We start from the raw sequence: 15,803 nt of genomic DNA, 5'->3' as shown, positions 1-15,803 counted from the left end.
CTTTGTTTGTTCCCCGATGTTCTCCAGTTAGAAAAGAACCCTGGAATGTCCTGGAGTGTTTTCTCACTTCAGTCTCCCGCTGTTTAAAGCCGGTTTGTTTGAAGGACAGGTCGAAACCGCGGGCATCACTCATCCTTAAGGGTGAAAAAAAAAAAAAGAGAAAGGCTCTGTTTGGATTTGACGCTTCTTGCATTGCCAAAAGTTCAGCTTTGCAGTTCGTGTTGGAGAAAGGATTTCCTGAACAAAGGAAGATGTGTTTGTTGAGGATCCTCGCACCAGTAGCTATGTGTGTGTTTTAGCGGCGGGCGCTGAGGTGACATGCTCAGCAATCACGATGGATTTTGTAGCCCTTTCAATGTTGCTTTGAAAAAGCAGGGTTAAATTTTGACTTAATATGAAAGTTGTTTTCCATTGATGGGCGTTCAGGGAAATGATGGGAATATTTGTGTTGTCATTAGAAGTATTTTTAGCATCTGAGTAGTTTTTGCCTTTTTTTCCTCATTCTCCTTGCAAAAATTACAATGGAAAGGTTTCCTGCAAAACAGACAGTTACTACAGCAATTATTAATACTGCTTAACCATGAATTAAAAATGATGAATTGATCTCCTATAACAATCAAAGAAACTTTCTGAATATTTTTAAAGTGGCTAATAATAGGCAATATGGGCTTTTTAATGGCCAGTGAGTGTTCTCACTGCATACCCATATTGACTATTGACTATTATGGGCTAAAAATAGTTACATATTGAAGGTTAACATCTTTGTTAGTATGTCTATCATCCAAGCGGATATGATTATCGGCCGGTTTGATAACATAAAAGAAGCCAAGTATTGTCCTATTTATCCATCTTACTGGTTTATCAGCTCATATTACTGAAATATTTTGGTGGATATATTGTTAAATATGGTAATATATAGTCTCCAATACCATCATTTTGAGTTAATCAATGTAAAAAGTGTTGATGGGTGATATTGCAGTGTATAATGTGCAAAACATGACAAAAAAGTAATATATAATGTGTGTGTATATGTATGTATATATATATATATATATAGCACACAATCATTTCAAGTTGCTTAATTTAATTATTATTATTTAGTTCCACAGATTTTTTACATTCACTTAATTTTTCAAAGTTTTACTTGAATTGTTATTTTTTAGTTGACCCAAACCTGACCCCAACTTAAAAAAAATACACTTGCTCAACTAGTTTTATAGTTCATTCAACTAAAATATTTTAATCAGGATTGTATTATTTGGGAATCATAACTTGAAATTGCTGTTGAGTATAGATTTCATAATCTGCATTTGTGCCTTTTCCATTCAAACTTTATTACATTTTATTTAGCCATTATTAATAGCAATTTTATTCCTATTCTAAGGAAACAGTAACAAATGTACACTGTAAAAATGAATATACTTTATCTAATCAAAAAAAGTATGGCAACAGATTACAAGCAATATTATTAATTAAATTTAACAAATTAGAATTGAGTAATAATTAATAAAATTAATTCCTTAAAAGTTAACCATTTAAAATGAATAAAACTTACAACAACACCAAAAAAACATAAATTGAAGTCACCATTATGGTGATCAGTGTTTGTTTTAGGTTTGTTTTAAAATGACGGTTTTCTCCTTCAGTGATTCTGCTTGTTAACATCAGGTGTCTTCAATGTTGGCAAAATAAAATAAAGAGTTCTCAATTAATCTTTGACGTCTGTCTGTTAGTGAGATATTTTTGTAAATTTTTTTAGTGTAAACTTTACTCATTTTAAATGGTTAACTTTGAAGGAATAATTTGATTAATTATTACTCAGTTCAAATTTGTTAAATTTAATGAATAATATTGCTTGTAATCTGTTGCCACAATTCTATTGATTAGATAAAGCATATTCATTTTTACAGTGTACAATAACAAGCAGTCCCATCTGTCCATTTTTATTGGAGATGTCTTTACGGAGAAAGATGAGTCGAAACCTGCGCAGCTTTCGGTAGAAACGACACGGAGTCGAGAAGGTGAAACGCTTGGCCGGAATGTCTTTCATAAGACAGCTGACCTTGAGTTGACTCTTTCCCTGAGCCCCACCTCTCCTGTTTGGCGTCTCTTCGATGAGTAATAACAGTCTTACGGCTGTTGACGCCACCTTGCACAATCTTTCTTGCCACAATAAGGCTTTGTTTTCTATGTGTTTCTGTGCCCGAGTTAAAATGCTTTTAAACTCGTATGTGGAAAGGAATGCGGTTTGAAGTATTTTGTTTTGATCGGCGCATGAGCAAGGGTGACAAATGAAATGATTATTTGTATCATGACACTTGGAACGCCTCTGCAGGAAATATATCAGGAAAGAAAAAATTATTGAGGGAGAAATCAGACGTCAGTTAAAACGTGCACCAGAACACTGTGAGTGTGTAACAGTGTTAGAAATATGAGCGAATCCTTCCTTTGACTGAATTAAGCTCATCCTTAAATAACTCTGTTCTCCCTCCCAAATGTTAGCCAATGCAAATCTCAGCTTAGTCCATATTTACACAGCCAATTTTGAGGTTACATTCAGCAGATGAATTATCCAATAGCTGAAATATTCACTCTTGACATCGAAAATGTAGAATTGAAATAATATGTGCTGTTTGTCTAAGTGCTTACAAATACAGACCTTTTAAACTGAATTTTTGATGAATAACTGTGACAACTTTGATTTTGTCAGTGAATCAAGCTGTCGAAAGCAGCAAAATTTTGCTTCAGGTGGATTGATGAGGTGGATAATGAAAGTCTTTTTTTCCGCAGTAGTTTCAATTTTGATATTTTTAGGTCAAACCGTTCTTGTCTGTCAGTCATATAATGGAGGTCTATGGTCACCACCTCATAGAGTATGCACAGAGAAGTCCAAATTAAACATGATTTAATGACTCGTAAATGTAAGTACACGTTGATGGCCTAAGACACGAAACGAGCAGTTTGTGTGAGAAAACGAACTGTATTTATTGTTTTTACCTCTTGTAACTACAGTTTTTTTTCTTAAACTATTTATATAGAGACATGCCACTTCCTCAATCCTTAATATAACTATATAGGGAAAACCTAACACCAAAGATGGCAGTTGTATGTACATTACATGCTCCGCCCCTCCCGCTGGAAAGCCAATCGTCTGCTTTTAATAGTCAATCCTGGAAACATCTAAGCCTATAGTCTGGTTCCACTGACTCATGTGCTCAGTTGAGGTTTGCGACAGTGGAAAATTTTATATGTGTTGTGTAAATATCAGTAATTGCAAGTCTCCCGGAAGTTCCGGGAGTCTCCCGCAGTTTGATAGCAGTTCCCATTTTAAATCTCCCGGAATCTAGAGTGAGCGAGCAGTAGTGCGCGAGAGAACCCTTGTGCTGTAAAAGTATAACCTGTGGGAAAACGGCATTTTAAACCTTATTTTGGGGCAAAGTCATCAAACTTTTTCAGCGATTTTTATCATATTTTATTTCTGTTTCTATACATGCAGTTTTTATGTCCCATTGACCAATGAAATTGCAGTTTTGACTCTCTGCCCATTCATTTAGATAGGAGCCTGGTCTTGTTAGTCCAAAATAGCTGCCAGGAGGCGTTGCCAAGATGGCGGCCGAGTGACATGACTTGCATAAAAGGACTTTGGCTTAATACAAAACCAGCATTCTGTGGTCTAAACAGCGTAGTCTTATCCCAAGACGTCATATAACTGACGTCTTGGGACGTCTTTTGACCATACATCAACATCCGCCTTTTTTAGGGTACCCTTAAACGTCGGTTAGATGACGTTATCGAATCCTAACCCTACCCCAGACCTAAACCTACCCCTAAACCTACCCCGTCACCTAACCGACGTTAAAGGTAAAGCGTCAGTTGTATGACGGCCCGGGATCGTCAACTAACCGACGTTTAAGGGTACCCTAAAAAGGCGGATGTTGACGTATGGTCAAAAGATGAGACTGTGATAGTCTGAATAGGTGATTTGAGGTTGGAGGTCAAAGGTCAGTTCATGAATTTAAAGCATGAGATACTTTTTTCACCATTTCCAAATTTGGTATGATTAATACAAGTTTGATTTCATTTTATAGCTCATTCTTCTATGAACATGGTATATGAGCAATACAACTGAATTGAATATTGCAAAACGACACACGGCATTGGGTTCACGAGATCACATTTTAGGACTTTTTAAGAAATCTTCAATGACAGAATATATGACTGGTCTTTTACACGGTGCAGTTGCATTTTAAAATATTTTCATGTCACTCCAGTTCTACTTTCTGAGTATGAATTATCATATGCAGTAAAAGGCAGGTGAGATAAATCACTAGACAGCTTTTCACCTCGAAGCAAAATTGCATCATGTTTTAATATGGTATTTTCAGTCTATCTTATGCAACGATTGCAGATACTGTTTGTGTGAAGCCTTGATGCCAAGCCGGAATTATTTGTGGTGTGAATCATATCACTCATGTCATAAGAACTGATAATTGACAGGATCAAACGCACAATACAGAGCATTCAGGGTTTATCCCATTGCACATCTTGGGGGGCATTTTGCCTGCTTTTATTCATTCAAAAGCAGTGCTGTTTAAAGGCAGTTGTGGGGTGGGGGACCCGTTTTCTTTATTCCTAGCATGGCTCACGCTTCTCTCGCACCCAAATTAGCTGGATATGGGGAAATTGAGGCACTCATCCTGCCAGATTTGGAGGGTCATTTCTCCTCCCCCAGTTAATGCAGGAGGATCAGCGAATCGCGGCCGAGGACGGATCCATCAGAGAGATCTGAGTTGCTAGCGCTAGCTCATTCCCACAGGCTCAATTCAATTATCACTGCGTCTGCTCTGAGAATGAGCTTTACGTTGCTTCACAGATCCCACTCTCCCTGCTAGACGTCTCCATCATCTAAGAAACATAAGGCCTACCTGGAGAATTTTCAAGTAATGCGAGGAATTATGCTTTCATTTGAGAGACTGTGTAATTATAGACCTTCAGTGACGGTCCTGGAGGATTTTGATTTGATTTTGATTAGTTAATCTTTTAACTAACCACCTGGAAATAGTGTTCGGAGGGTATTTTTACAAAACTATTCTATACGTGTCTGCAGTAATATCTGTATGCCTTGAAAAAGTCTCACTTTTGACAGTGGTTGATTTAAAGCTCCAACTAAAATGTGTTGTTTTGTCGCTAAGGATTATGATGATGTGACCGAATACATGTAACCTTTCTAAGCAGGACACAATCTTTTTGATTTATAGCCCATTTTGAGTGGGTTTGTTTGCTGAAGGTCCAACAAGCTCAGTCTAAACCCCCTCAAGTTTTATCTTTGATCAGGATTGGTTAATCATCTACTTGAGCCAATCAATATTGTTAGTTAAGAATTGTTGAGTTATTTCTCTTTATTTGGGGGGATTTGAGCTAAATATGAAATCAGGGTACAAAGTTGTTTTTTGTCCAAAGTTTAGATGTTGAATGGCCTAACTTTTCTCTCAGCATCCAGAAAGTGCATTTGAAGAATCATTAACTTTTATTTGTACTGTCTGAATTGTAAATATATAGTTATAGTTTGTATAATATTTCAGTCTAGATTCAAGGATTGACACCCTGCAAATGGATAAAAGTGATTGAATAAATAAGTTTTTTTTTTTTATATAATTTTTGGTAACACTTTACAATCAGGTTTCGTTATGCATAATGCATTGACAAAACATTAACAATGAACATTTATTACTGTACTTATTAATCATTTTTAATGGTAGTGAATAAAAATTGTTGGTGAAATAAAAACTGTTCATTGTTAATTTATGTAAGCTCCGGTCCGTTAAATATCGGTGATACGATCTTTTAATTTTAATAATGTCTTAGTAAATTCAAAAATTAACGTCAACTAAGATTAATAAATGCTTTAGAAGTATTTAACATTGTTTGTTCATGTTAACTAATATCGTAAACCAGTGTTACAATGTTAAAGGGGTGGTTGATTGCGATTTCACTTTTTTTCATATTAAATAGTGTGTAATGTTGCTGTTGGTCCATGAACAGTATCTGCAAAGTTGCAGAGTTGAAAATCTTTTAAAAATCAGGAAGTTTAATGCCTACAAAAACGACTCGAATGGGACTACAACGGCTTTTAGACGTCACTAACCCACACATTTACATCGTCCCTCCCTCCGGAATATGCAAAAAAGGGCATGCGCATATTTCTGCGACTCGTCGAAAGTGTGTTATGTTCAGCCAGCTGTCAGGTCTTCTGTGTTCGAGCTTCCCACGGACGCTGTACTTCGTCAACAGTGGATACAATTTGTGTTTCATTATGTTCCTGAAAATTACAGTCGTAATTTAGCTCTCGGTGTTGCGCATTTTACAGAAGAATCTCCACGAATTCAATGCCGGATTCAACGAGAAACTGTTACTAAAACGTGAAGCAGTTCCAACTTTAAAACCAGAGGCAGCAGTTGTTAGGCCACAACCTGTAAGTAGGCTAAGACTTCATCATTTTAAATGTAAATTTATAATAATTCCAGACGTAATTGTTTAGTTTTATCAAATGCCAGCGCTGGCTTAATAGCAACTTAGTTATGCTATTTTGTGTCTACAACAAACGCGTACAAACATTTTGGAATGTTGTAAATGTATTCTTCATGTATATGGTTTATGACGTTATTTTTTGATTTGATCAAGAACGTAAACCAATGCCAACTCTGTTTCTGTATAAAGTAGAAACATAGTTTGATGCTATTTTGTGTAAAACAAACGTGTATAAAGTTAAAAAAAATACAGGCAAATTATCATTCAGAAACGTTTAGTAAGAGCCGTGTGTGGTGTGGTTCTGCTTGACTCTCTTCATCGCCGCTTTCTGGGTCTGATTCTGCCTCATACTGCAGTATCGACACCATTATTTACATTTGACATGAACAACACATGCAACTTCGCCCATAAAGGTAATGGGAGTGAAGTTTCCAGACAACGTGAGCGACAGTTTAGCCAATCACAACACACCGGCCCAAACTAACCAATCGGAGCCCACTGCCTGTTTCTGAGGGAGTGGTTTCATGGACTCAGGAATTCAACCGGTCGTTCAAATGACAGAGGACAAAGCGGCTTACAATAAAGCTGAAATTTATGAAAAATAAGACTTTTTAAAAAAGAAAAAAAGCAGTAAACCACCCCTTTAACAAATGGAACCTTATTTTAAAGTGTTACCACTTTAAAGTGTTAAAGTGTTTCCCTTATACAGTGGGGTTCAGAAGTCTGAGACCACATTGAAAAAGCATGCATTTGAAATTTGAAGTTTTTAACACAAACAATGAAGACATGAAATAATTGTATGCGCAACTCGTGTGCAAAGACATTTCTTAAAATCATGTTAATTTTTTTCAATTCAACTTTTCTACCCAAATGTTTATGCTGAAAAATTTGTTTTTAAACTTTATTATTATTAAATGAAAGCATTTGCAGTAGTGGCCTCAGACGTTTGAATCCCATTTTATATAACTAAACAAAAGGAAGCTGGAGTGCTGCTGGTATTATCCTCTGGTGCTCTTGGAAGGGTTGAATGTTCATAAAAATTGGGAAAAAATCCAAGTCCAGGCACTCACAGTAGATTCCCATTTTATAAAGTATAGTTTGATTTTAATGTTTTACCTTTTCAACTTTAAAAAAACGAAGTTGTTGTTTTGTCTCCATTGCCGTTCATTCAGTGAGTCAGAAACAGTTCTCAAATGAACGCCAGCCCTTCAGTGAGATAGAATCAGCGTACGGTACATGTAACTGATTGACAAAAACAGTTTCTATTGTTAATATCTGTCAGCGAGTCAATAAAATCTTTTGATCCAGGCAAAGTCAAGACCATTCAAAGCTTCACGACAGCCCGTGACAATCAAATTACACGGAGGGGTGCTCCCAGGTGCTTGTGCGCACCTCCCCATATAAAAGAGCCTGTTTATCCATATCAAATCAGTTCATGTCTGCCTTTTTCATGCTGTACAATTAAACCTGCTTTAAGACTCTCTCCACATTAATGTCCGTATCAAAATTCATAAAGAATCAGTAAGACGAGAATCCTGAGCTCGTAGATTCACGGGGATTTCGCACGAAGCCCGTTTAATCAGGATAACACTGTTATTAATATTCATAAAGTCAGCTGGAATACAAATGACAGCCTGAAGAATCTGGAAACTTTTTGCGGAGGAAATGCATTAAATGCAGCTTAAAAAATTAATGGAATTTAGTTTATATTGGAGGGAAACGGCGAACCCCCCTCATCGAGCGATTGAAATTGGGCTTAGACATTTCTTTTTGAAGAATTCCATCTTTGACAGACTTCAAAGGCATTTTCAATGAATGCGACGCATGAATGGTCATTTAAAAGGATTTAAAGACATTACACTGCAATAATTGTACATGAATAATAAGTAACCCACCGAGGCAATTAGCTTAAAGTCTACAAGACAGGAAAATGAAGATCACTGAGCGACAGCAAAGGACAAATTGAAATGAGAAAAGTTTGAAGGAAGGATAAAGTGGCTTTAAGTGGCAAATGCTGTTTTGTGAGATTTGAGCAGTCTTTTACATTTGATGCGTGCTTCTAACCTATTAATGTTTCTTTATTTACTCGTGTTTTATCCCTGTGACGGAATATTGATGAAATAGTCCACGTTATCTGAAGGAAATTATATAGTACTCTTTTGTATCTTTTTCACGTTTGACAGATGTGTTTTTAAACTACTATAATGGACACACAGTCATAGACCTTCACATTTTCACATTGTATTTGACACACCCACACACACACAAACACTCATATGTTGGGTTTCCAAACTCTATGGGGTCTTACCATAGACATGATTTTTATACTATCCAAACTGTATATTCTTCTATCCCTCAACCCTTAACACAACATGACCACAACTTTCTGCAGTTTTACATTTTCAAAAAAAACATATTTTTGTATGATTCATAACATGTTTTCTTTATGGGGACCAAAGAAATTTCCCCATTTTGTCCCTAGAATGTAGGGAATTCTGAGGCTTACACACACACACACACACACACACACACACACACACATATATATATATATATATATATATATGCGTGTGTGTGTGTGTGTGTGTGTGTGTGTGTGTGTGTGTGTGTGTGTGTTAGGTCTATCAAATGATTAATCACGATTAATCTCATCCAAAATAAAAGTTTGAGTTTACATAATATGTGGGTGCACTGTGTATAATTATTTTGTATATATAGATACACACACATGCATGTATATTTAAGAAAAAAATATTATTTATATATAAAATATTTATATTTACATATAATATAAATTATATATAAATCTATATACAGTATACTTGAAAATATTTCTTAAATATATACAAGCATGTGTGTGTATTTATATATATATATATAAAATAATTATACACAGTGCACCCACATATATTATGAAAACACAAACTTTTATTTTGGATGCGATTAATATGTATATATATACAGTATATATATATATATATATGTGTGTGTGTGTGTATGTATATATGTGTGTGTATTTAAGCTTAATTCTTTATTTATCCAATACTATACCATTTATCCACTAACATCATAAAATCGAATTACAAATATAATCTTCCTCAATAAAAACATCCTGTGTACCAGACATCCCACCCTAAACTCACACCATTGGTTGAGACAGTGATACGGTGTGCCATTTCTCTTTAGTTTCCATATTTTTTAGCTAATGGATTATTTGAACTTTTAACTGTTTAACTATCAAGTTTGTGGGGGTTTTTGTTTTTTTATTTTGACTTATTTGTTGGAAATTCCAAGGCATAATCACTGATTAAACTATGATTTGATTTGAATCAGCTCCTCATCTAGCTGTAATGCCACTGTTTCTACACAATGACTGGTTATTGGCTTCATTGTAGCATGTTGCACTCTGCAAGCTTTGGCGTGAACGTAGTTTTCGGCACTGCCCTGTGAGCACCAAGGCTAATCGCTCATTAATCTATCATGAAACTCCTGCAGATTATGTAGAAAATGTAGATGCGATGCTAATTCACCATCTGGAGCGGCAACCGCAAAGAAACAGGCCTCCTATTGCACTCAGCACAATTCAAACTTTCATTAAGCCAGAACGAGCTCTTCCCTGTTTTTCAATATCGGATTATTGGATGGTATCAGTTTCATTAAGTTTCTAGGGGGCGATTCTCTCAGGAAACGGTGTCAATCGATGAACCGGTCCAAATTTATTTGGTAAAGCGCTCTTTTCGGAGAACTGTTTAAGACGTCTCGCCGAAAATGATGTGAACATCAAAAGGTCAGGTTTGTATGCTTTGTGTTGTTTTTTTTCCCCCTCTCTGTCTTTTCCCAAAGCTGCTTTCTCTTGTTAGTGTTAAAGGATTACCAGGCGTCTTAGCCATACCTACTATCTTTGGTCTTTCTTCATCCTCGTCCTCCTCTCTTTCTCTGTGAAAGTGCGGTGCGCGGGGCCAGCTCCCGCTCAGAGTCTATCACTGAGATTAATGGAGCCCTGTGGTGTTTGGCACAAAAAGCCAGTTGTCCGTTCACGCCTGACTGTGTCTGAGCTGAATAGCGTGTGAGCGGTGTGAGCTGTGTGTGCTGGCTTACAGCGCGGGGATAACGTTCCACTGGCATCTGCCCCAGGGGTCACCCCCACCCGCCTCGCGCACAACCTCCCAAGAGCACTCACTTTTTATGTCTTCTTAGCTCTCTTCTGCCAACTTTCTCTCAGGCTGTCCGTCATCCCCTGTACCGTTTTCATGACCTTTGTTTCCTTTTACCATGAAACTCATCATTGTCCTGTGCTATACCATCTTTAAAAGAAAAATTGTGGAATTCAGTCCATGTGTTCCTCTTAGAAAAATTGTTCTATATAGAACCCCAGCGTTCTTGACTAAATTTTAAAGAACCCTTTAACGATTCTATTAAAAATGTCTTAAATGATCGGATAATACTCTAGTGATAATGTTTACGAGCATAACATTTGATTAAACTTTAATTTATCAAAACTAAATCCCTAAAATGATGCCATGATGGGAAGCCCTAAAAGGTTCTATAAAGCACCTGACAGAAGAACTCTTTAAGGTTCTGAAACCTTTTCTTCTAAGACTGCCAGTGTCTCTCATCCAGGAAAACGGACCAAAAATATTAAACCTGAAATCATTTGTCTAATCTTGCAATATATATATATATATATATACACTCTAAAAATGCTGGGTTGTTTTAACCCAATTTTGGGTCAAATATGGACAAACTCAAACATTGGGTTAAAAATGTAATTTAAAAATGTAACCCAATGGCTTGGTTGGTCCATATTTTACCCAAAATTGGGTTAAAAAAACCCCAGCATTTTTTAGAGTGTATATATCGTGAGCTTAGAATTATAAGGTTCTATCTCCGTTTAGGGTAGTTCTGAGATATTGAGCATCAAAGTTTTTACATCCCAGCTGGCAAAACTGTTATGTAGTATAATCTTCTATTATAGCTTTATCTATTAATCTTATTTTTTACAAAAAAAACAAACAAACAAACCACCACACAGGCATTAATAAACACCTAATGGATCAGATTATGTCAAACTCAATTTTGATCAAAAGTGGAGATAGAACCTTATAATTCTAAGCTCACGATATATTTACATATATATTGATATGTGTATATATATATATATATATATATTGATATATATTGATATATATATTGATATATATTGATATATATTGATATGTCGGGCCACCATTTCTTGTTTCAGTAGTAAGTACAATATTGTTTGACAGTTTGAGGTTTGTATGATTTTTGAATGTTTATTAAAAGTCTCTTGTGCTCAACAAGACTGCATTTATTTGATCAATATAGTGAAATATAATTACAATTTGAAATCACAGTTTTCTATTTTAAAATGTAATTTATTCCTGTAATGAAAAAAGCAGAATTTTCAGCATCATTACTCCAGTCTTCAGTGTCACGTGATCCTTCAGAAATCATTTTAATCATTTTCTGATTATTATTAATATTGAAAACATTTATTTTGTGGAAAGTGATTTTTTTTTTTAAGATTCTTTGATGAATAGAAAGTTCAAAAGAACAGCATTTGTTTGAAATAGATTTTTTTATTTGTAACATTATTAAAGTCTTTAATGTCACTTTTGGACAATTTAATGTGTCTTCGCTGAATAAAGTTAATTAAAGAATTAATTTCTGTTAAAAAAAAAAAAAAAAATCTTTCTGACCTCAAAGATGAAACATAATGAGAGCAGTTCAGCACAGAAAGTACAAAATGTTTCGATCAAGAATATGCAGGATTCAAACAGAAAATATTAGGGAATTTTTACATTACCCAGCCTGGAAAATGTAATAAAATATGAAATGTCAGGGAATTTAATTTTTAAAAAAGAAAAATTTTGTTATGTTAAGCTGTCAAATATTGCTTTGGCTAGTAATTGCTTTTTATGAGTGTTTTCTTTTTGTTTGTTTGTTGGAAAACCCTCAATTGTTAGAGAAAAAATAACCAACAACAGTAATACACACAATAACACGAGGGCACAATTCTGCATTTGCTGGGTTCCGTCCGACTGTTTCTTGAAGATGTTCTGCACTCATTTGGTTTGTAAATGTGACGCCACAAAGCACCTCCGGTTGACAGAAGTGAAACTGTTAGAGTGTGTGTGTGTGTGTGTGTGCTCTTATCTCAGAAGCTCCACCACTAGAGGGTAGCTCTCCACCGCCAGCGAGCAACAGGCTCCGCCGTTTGAATGTCAGCGTTCCTGCTAATTGCCTCCTGTCTGTTTGTTGCTTGCTTATGAATTAGCTTCCGTTCACGGAACTAAATTATCCACCATTATTTAATTACACCTGAGTAGATGACGCTTTAATTGGCGGTTCCTGACTAGGATCTGATATGGCTTGAGCTGTATTAAACGGCTGTTTACTTTTCTGATAGCTAAAAGCATTAAAACGATTGCATGGTGGGATTACGTTTCGTTAATTGCCCGCGTTCATTAGTCCTCCATAAACTGCGAGGTAAAGCACTGGTACACAGTGGATGAGATAAAGACAAAGTCTTAAAGCATAATTTCACGTGGCAAATTAAAAGCCGCCTGTCTTGTTTTGCTGCCTCTACTCCAGAGGTTATTAAAGCTTGCTCTCCACCATGCACCCCGAGATCATATTGACAGGCTGTAATTAATACTAACCTTTCTAAGTCTAATGGAAAAGTAGTGAGCTCGAGCCTGTGATGAAAAGCATTTTTTTTTTTTTTTTTTGCCAGTGAAATTAATCACATCCCTTCTATATATTTCCAGCTAATCCTAAAGTCAATGAAGAACTGAAACAAAGGCTGCCGTCCCCTGTAAAGCACCATTGTTCAGAGACCACACCACAACTTGGGTAAAGATGCCTTCCTCGGCTCATTTTACAGTGTTTGTCAATGGCTTTCTTCCACATGTTACAATTAAGGACGATTTTTTAATATACGAAATGTTTATCAGTGTACATTGCAGGCGATGATTACACGCTGTAATATCTTTGCAGAGATGTGTTTTCTAAATCCAAAACGGTGTTACGATATTTAAAAATCGGCTGCTAGTTTAGTTTGTTCATCTTTAGTGGAATGCTAATGTAAATTGATTACAGGTGGAAGTTTATTGCGCGTTGAGAGATTTTATGTGAATTATTTCAAAGCAATTCCGTACTGAGCTGGCTTTTGTATTGAAGTTATTATTTATGACTTGGAAAAAAGAGTTCGCTCTGTCCTGTTTGGGCCCGAACTCTTGAAGGTCTTTGATATTTGCTTCATGTCCTAGCTTTACTCAGGGCTTTGAAACAAAACATGCAGGTCCTTCAAAGCAGTGTCATTGATGTACAGTTTGTCAATATCCTGTACCTGTCTTCACCTGAGCGTGTCAGACAGAGCGTCACACATACACCGCTGGTAGATGTCGAAGGAGACCAGCAAAAATAAAAGTGTGTTGATTTTGTGTGTTTGTTATTTCAGATCCTCTTTAGGAGAAACTACCTCAGCTACATCCCAAAGTCAGACTTTATCAAAAGCCCTGGAAGAAAAACTCATACAAGGTAATATGTTATAAATTAGGGGTTTTTTTTTGTGTGTGTCCAATTACAACTAGTCATAAAAAAAAAATATCACTTTTTGTCATTTCACAGTTATAAGATTCTTTGTAGATGCTAATATCTTGCCTCATTTGTTTACTAAGGGTGACTAAAGACTCGTTTCCCGCAAGCTTCCCGTTGCTTAAATGCTAAATATAATGCATTGGCGGTTTAATTGTTATTAATTTATTTATCTACGTAAACATTTATTTACATTATTCCATAATGCCGGGCTGATAATAACTTTACCGAGGCCACAACGCTGTGGAAGAGCCACTATTTAGATAGACTGGTTGGAATGACAATGAGAGATAAACAGAGTATTTACCAACCCTTCACCAGACGCTCCTGATATGCAAATTTATTCTGCCTCACTGCTCAAATATACATTTGGGCTGTTGGTGAAACACTTCAATCTTTTTGCAGGCGGTTAATCAGCCTGTGTTTGATTATTAGTGACAGACATTAGTAAGATGGCACGAGACTGTTGGAAGTTGTATTCTTTTATAAGTGCTGAATGGAGCAAATGGCCATACAAGCGTCTGGTCCTTTTTTTGCTCCATTTATCACATTAAAATGTATTTTTATGATGTTTTGCACCATTCAGAGTTGAATAACTGTTTAAATTGTAATTACGTTCCTGGTTTTGAGCTGAATTTGAATTGAGGCGGCATGCAGGATTCCGAATTCAGATTTGCATTTAATTACAATGGAAGGAAATTCAAAGAAATTAACATATTCAATATTTTTGAGTCGGTGTTAATTGATTTTTAATTGCTTATTTATCTTAATTTTAATATATTTAAGGTAGTTAATATATTTAAGGTATTTTTTATTATTATATTTAAATTTGCATTGTTTGTATGGTCCACTACTTTTAATTACACAGAATTACCTAAAATAAAAATAAAAAATCTAAATCTCTAAAATCTCTCTCATTTTGTTATGTTGGACAAATGTCGGACTGTATTGAGTTTCATTAAATTCCTCTTCCTGTCATTCCAATTCAACCTCGTGTGGCCAATTAAATTGCAATTCTTCAGTTCTGAATTTGCTCTTAGCGTTGGGTTTAAAACGACGAGAAAGTCCTTTCTCACTCGGTTCCCATAGGAAATGGGCCTTTACTTTGCACGCTTAGATTAAAAGCCTCGCTCACCCCATTTGTGAGGGAAATGGCGCTTTAAACACACATTCTCAGGGGCAGTTACCTTTGTGAGAGACACCCAGAGAGGGAGATAAAATTAAAGAAGTAACCCAGGTTAGGGAACAATGTATCCAAAAGTCGCATATTTGCAGTGTGACAAAGGGCTCCTATAAGTGTGTTTGGCGTTATTATTCATGGTTTGAATTTGGTGTTTGCACGGGTGAGTCTTACGGGGAATACTAATAACTGTCTCCAGCAATCCTGAGAGCAGAGCCCTAGCAACAAAGCCATGAGGCAGACCTCCCTGATCTCGACTTCAAAACCTGACCTTTCGCTAAATAATTGTGGCGGCTAAGCTGGAGCTTTTTGGACATCGTGGTCGCAAGACTCTAGCATCACAACGCATTTATTAACGCCGAATGATTTCCCCCTTTTTTGATGCTTTTGATTACCCGCTCCGTGTTTGAGTTTTGCTCAATTTGAATTGCATTGATGTTGAACTGATTTATGTATATTTTATAATCGGAAGACG

The 15,803-nt window shown here is 36.0% G+C and overlaps 1 protein-coding gene across 3 annotated transcripts in view; it reads left to right on the top strand.

The window, feature by feature from the left end:
* Nucleotides 1–15,803, top strand: part of mipol1 (mirror-image polydactyly 1) — a 97,519-nt gene that overhangs the window by 17,619 nt on the left and 64,097 nt on the right. For 2 of the 3 annotated variants that reach the window (XM_089120172.1, XM_039673780.2), the window contains exons 3-4: nt 13,320–13,404; nt 14,012–14,091. The exons of the other annotated variant lie outside the window; for it this stretch is intronic. In XM_089120172.1, the coding sequence (XP_088976298.1) occupies nt 13,320–13,404; nt 14,012–14,091 (165 nt within the window). The remainder of the gene's footprint in view (nt 1–13,319; nt 13,405–14,011; nt 14,092–15,803) is intronic. 3 annotated transcript variants of the gene reach the window in all.

This window comes from Pimephales promelas, chromosome 15 (genome assembly GCF_988280905.1).
Source record: "Pimephales promelas chromosome 15, fPimPro1.hap1.1, whole genome shotgun sequence".
NCBI classification, from domain to species: Eukaryota; Metazoa; Chordata; class Actinopteri; order Cypriniformes; family Leuciscidae; genus Pimephales; species Pimephales promelas.
This window is presented reverse-complemented; position numbering and strand designations above follow the sequence as displayed.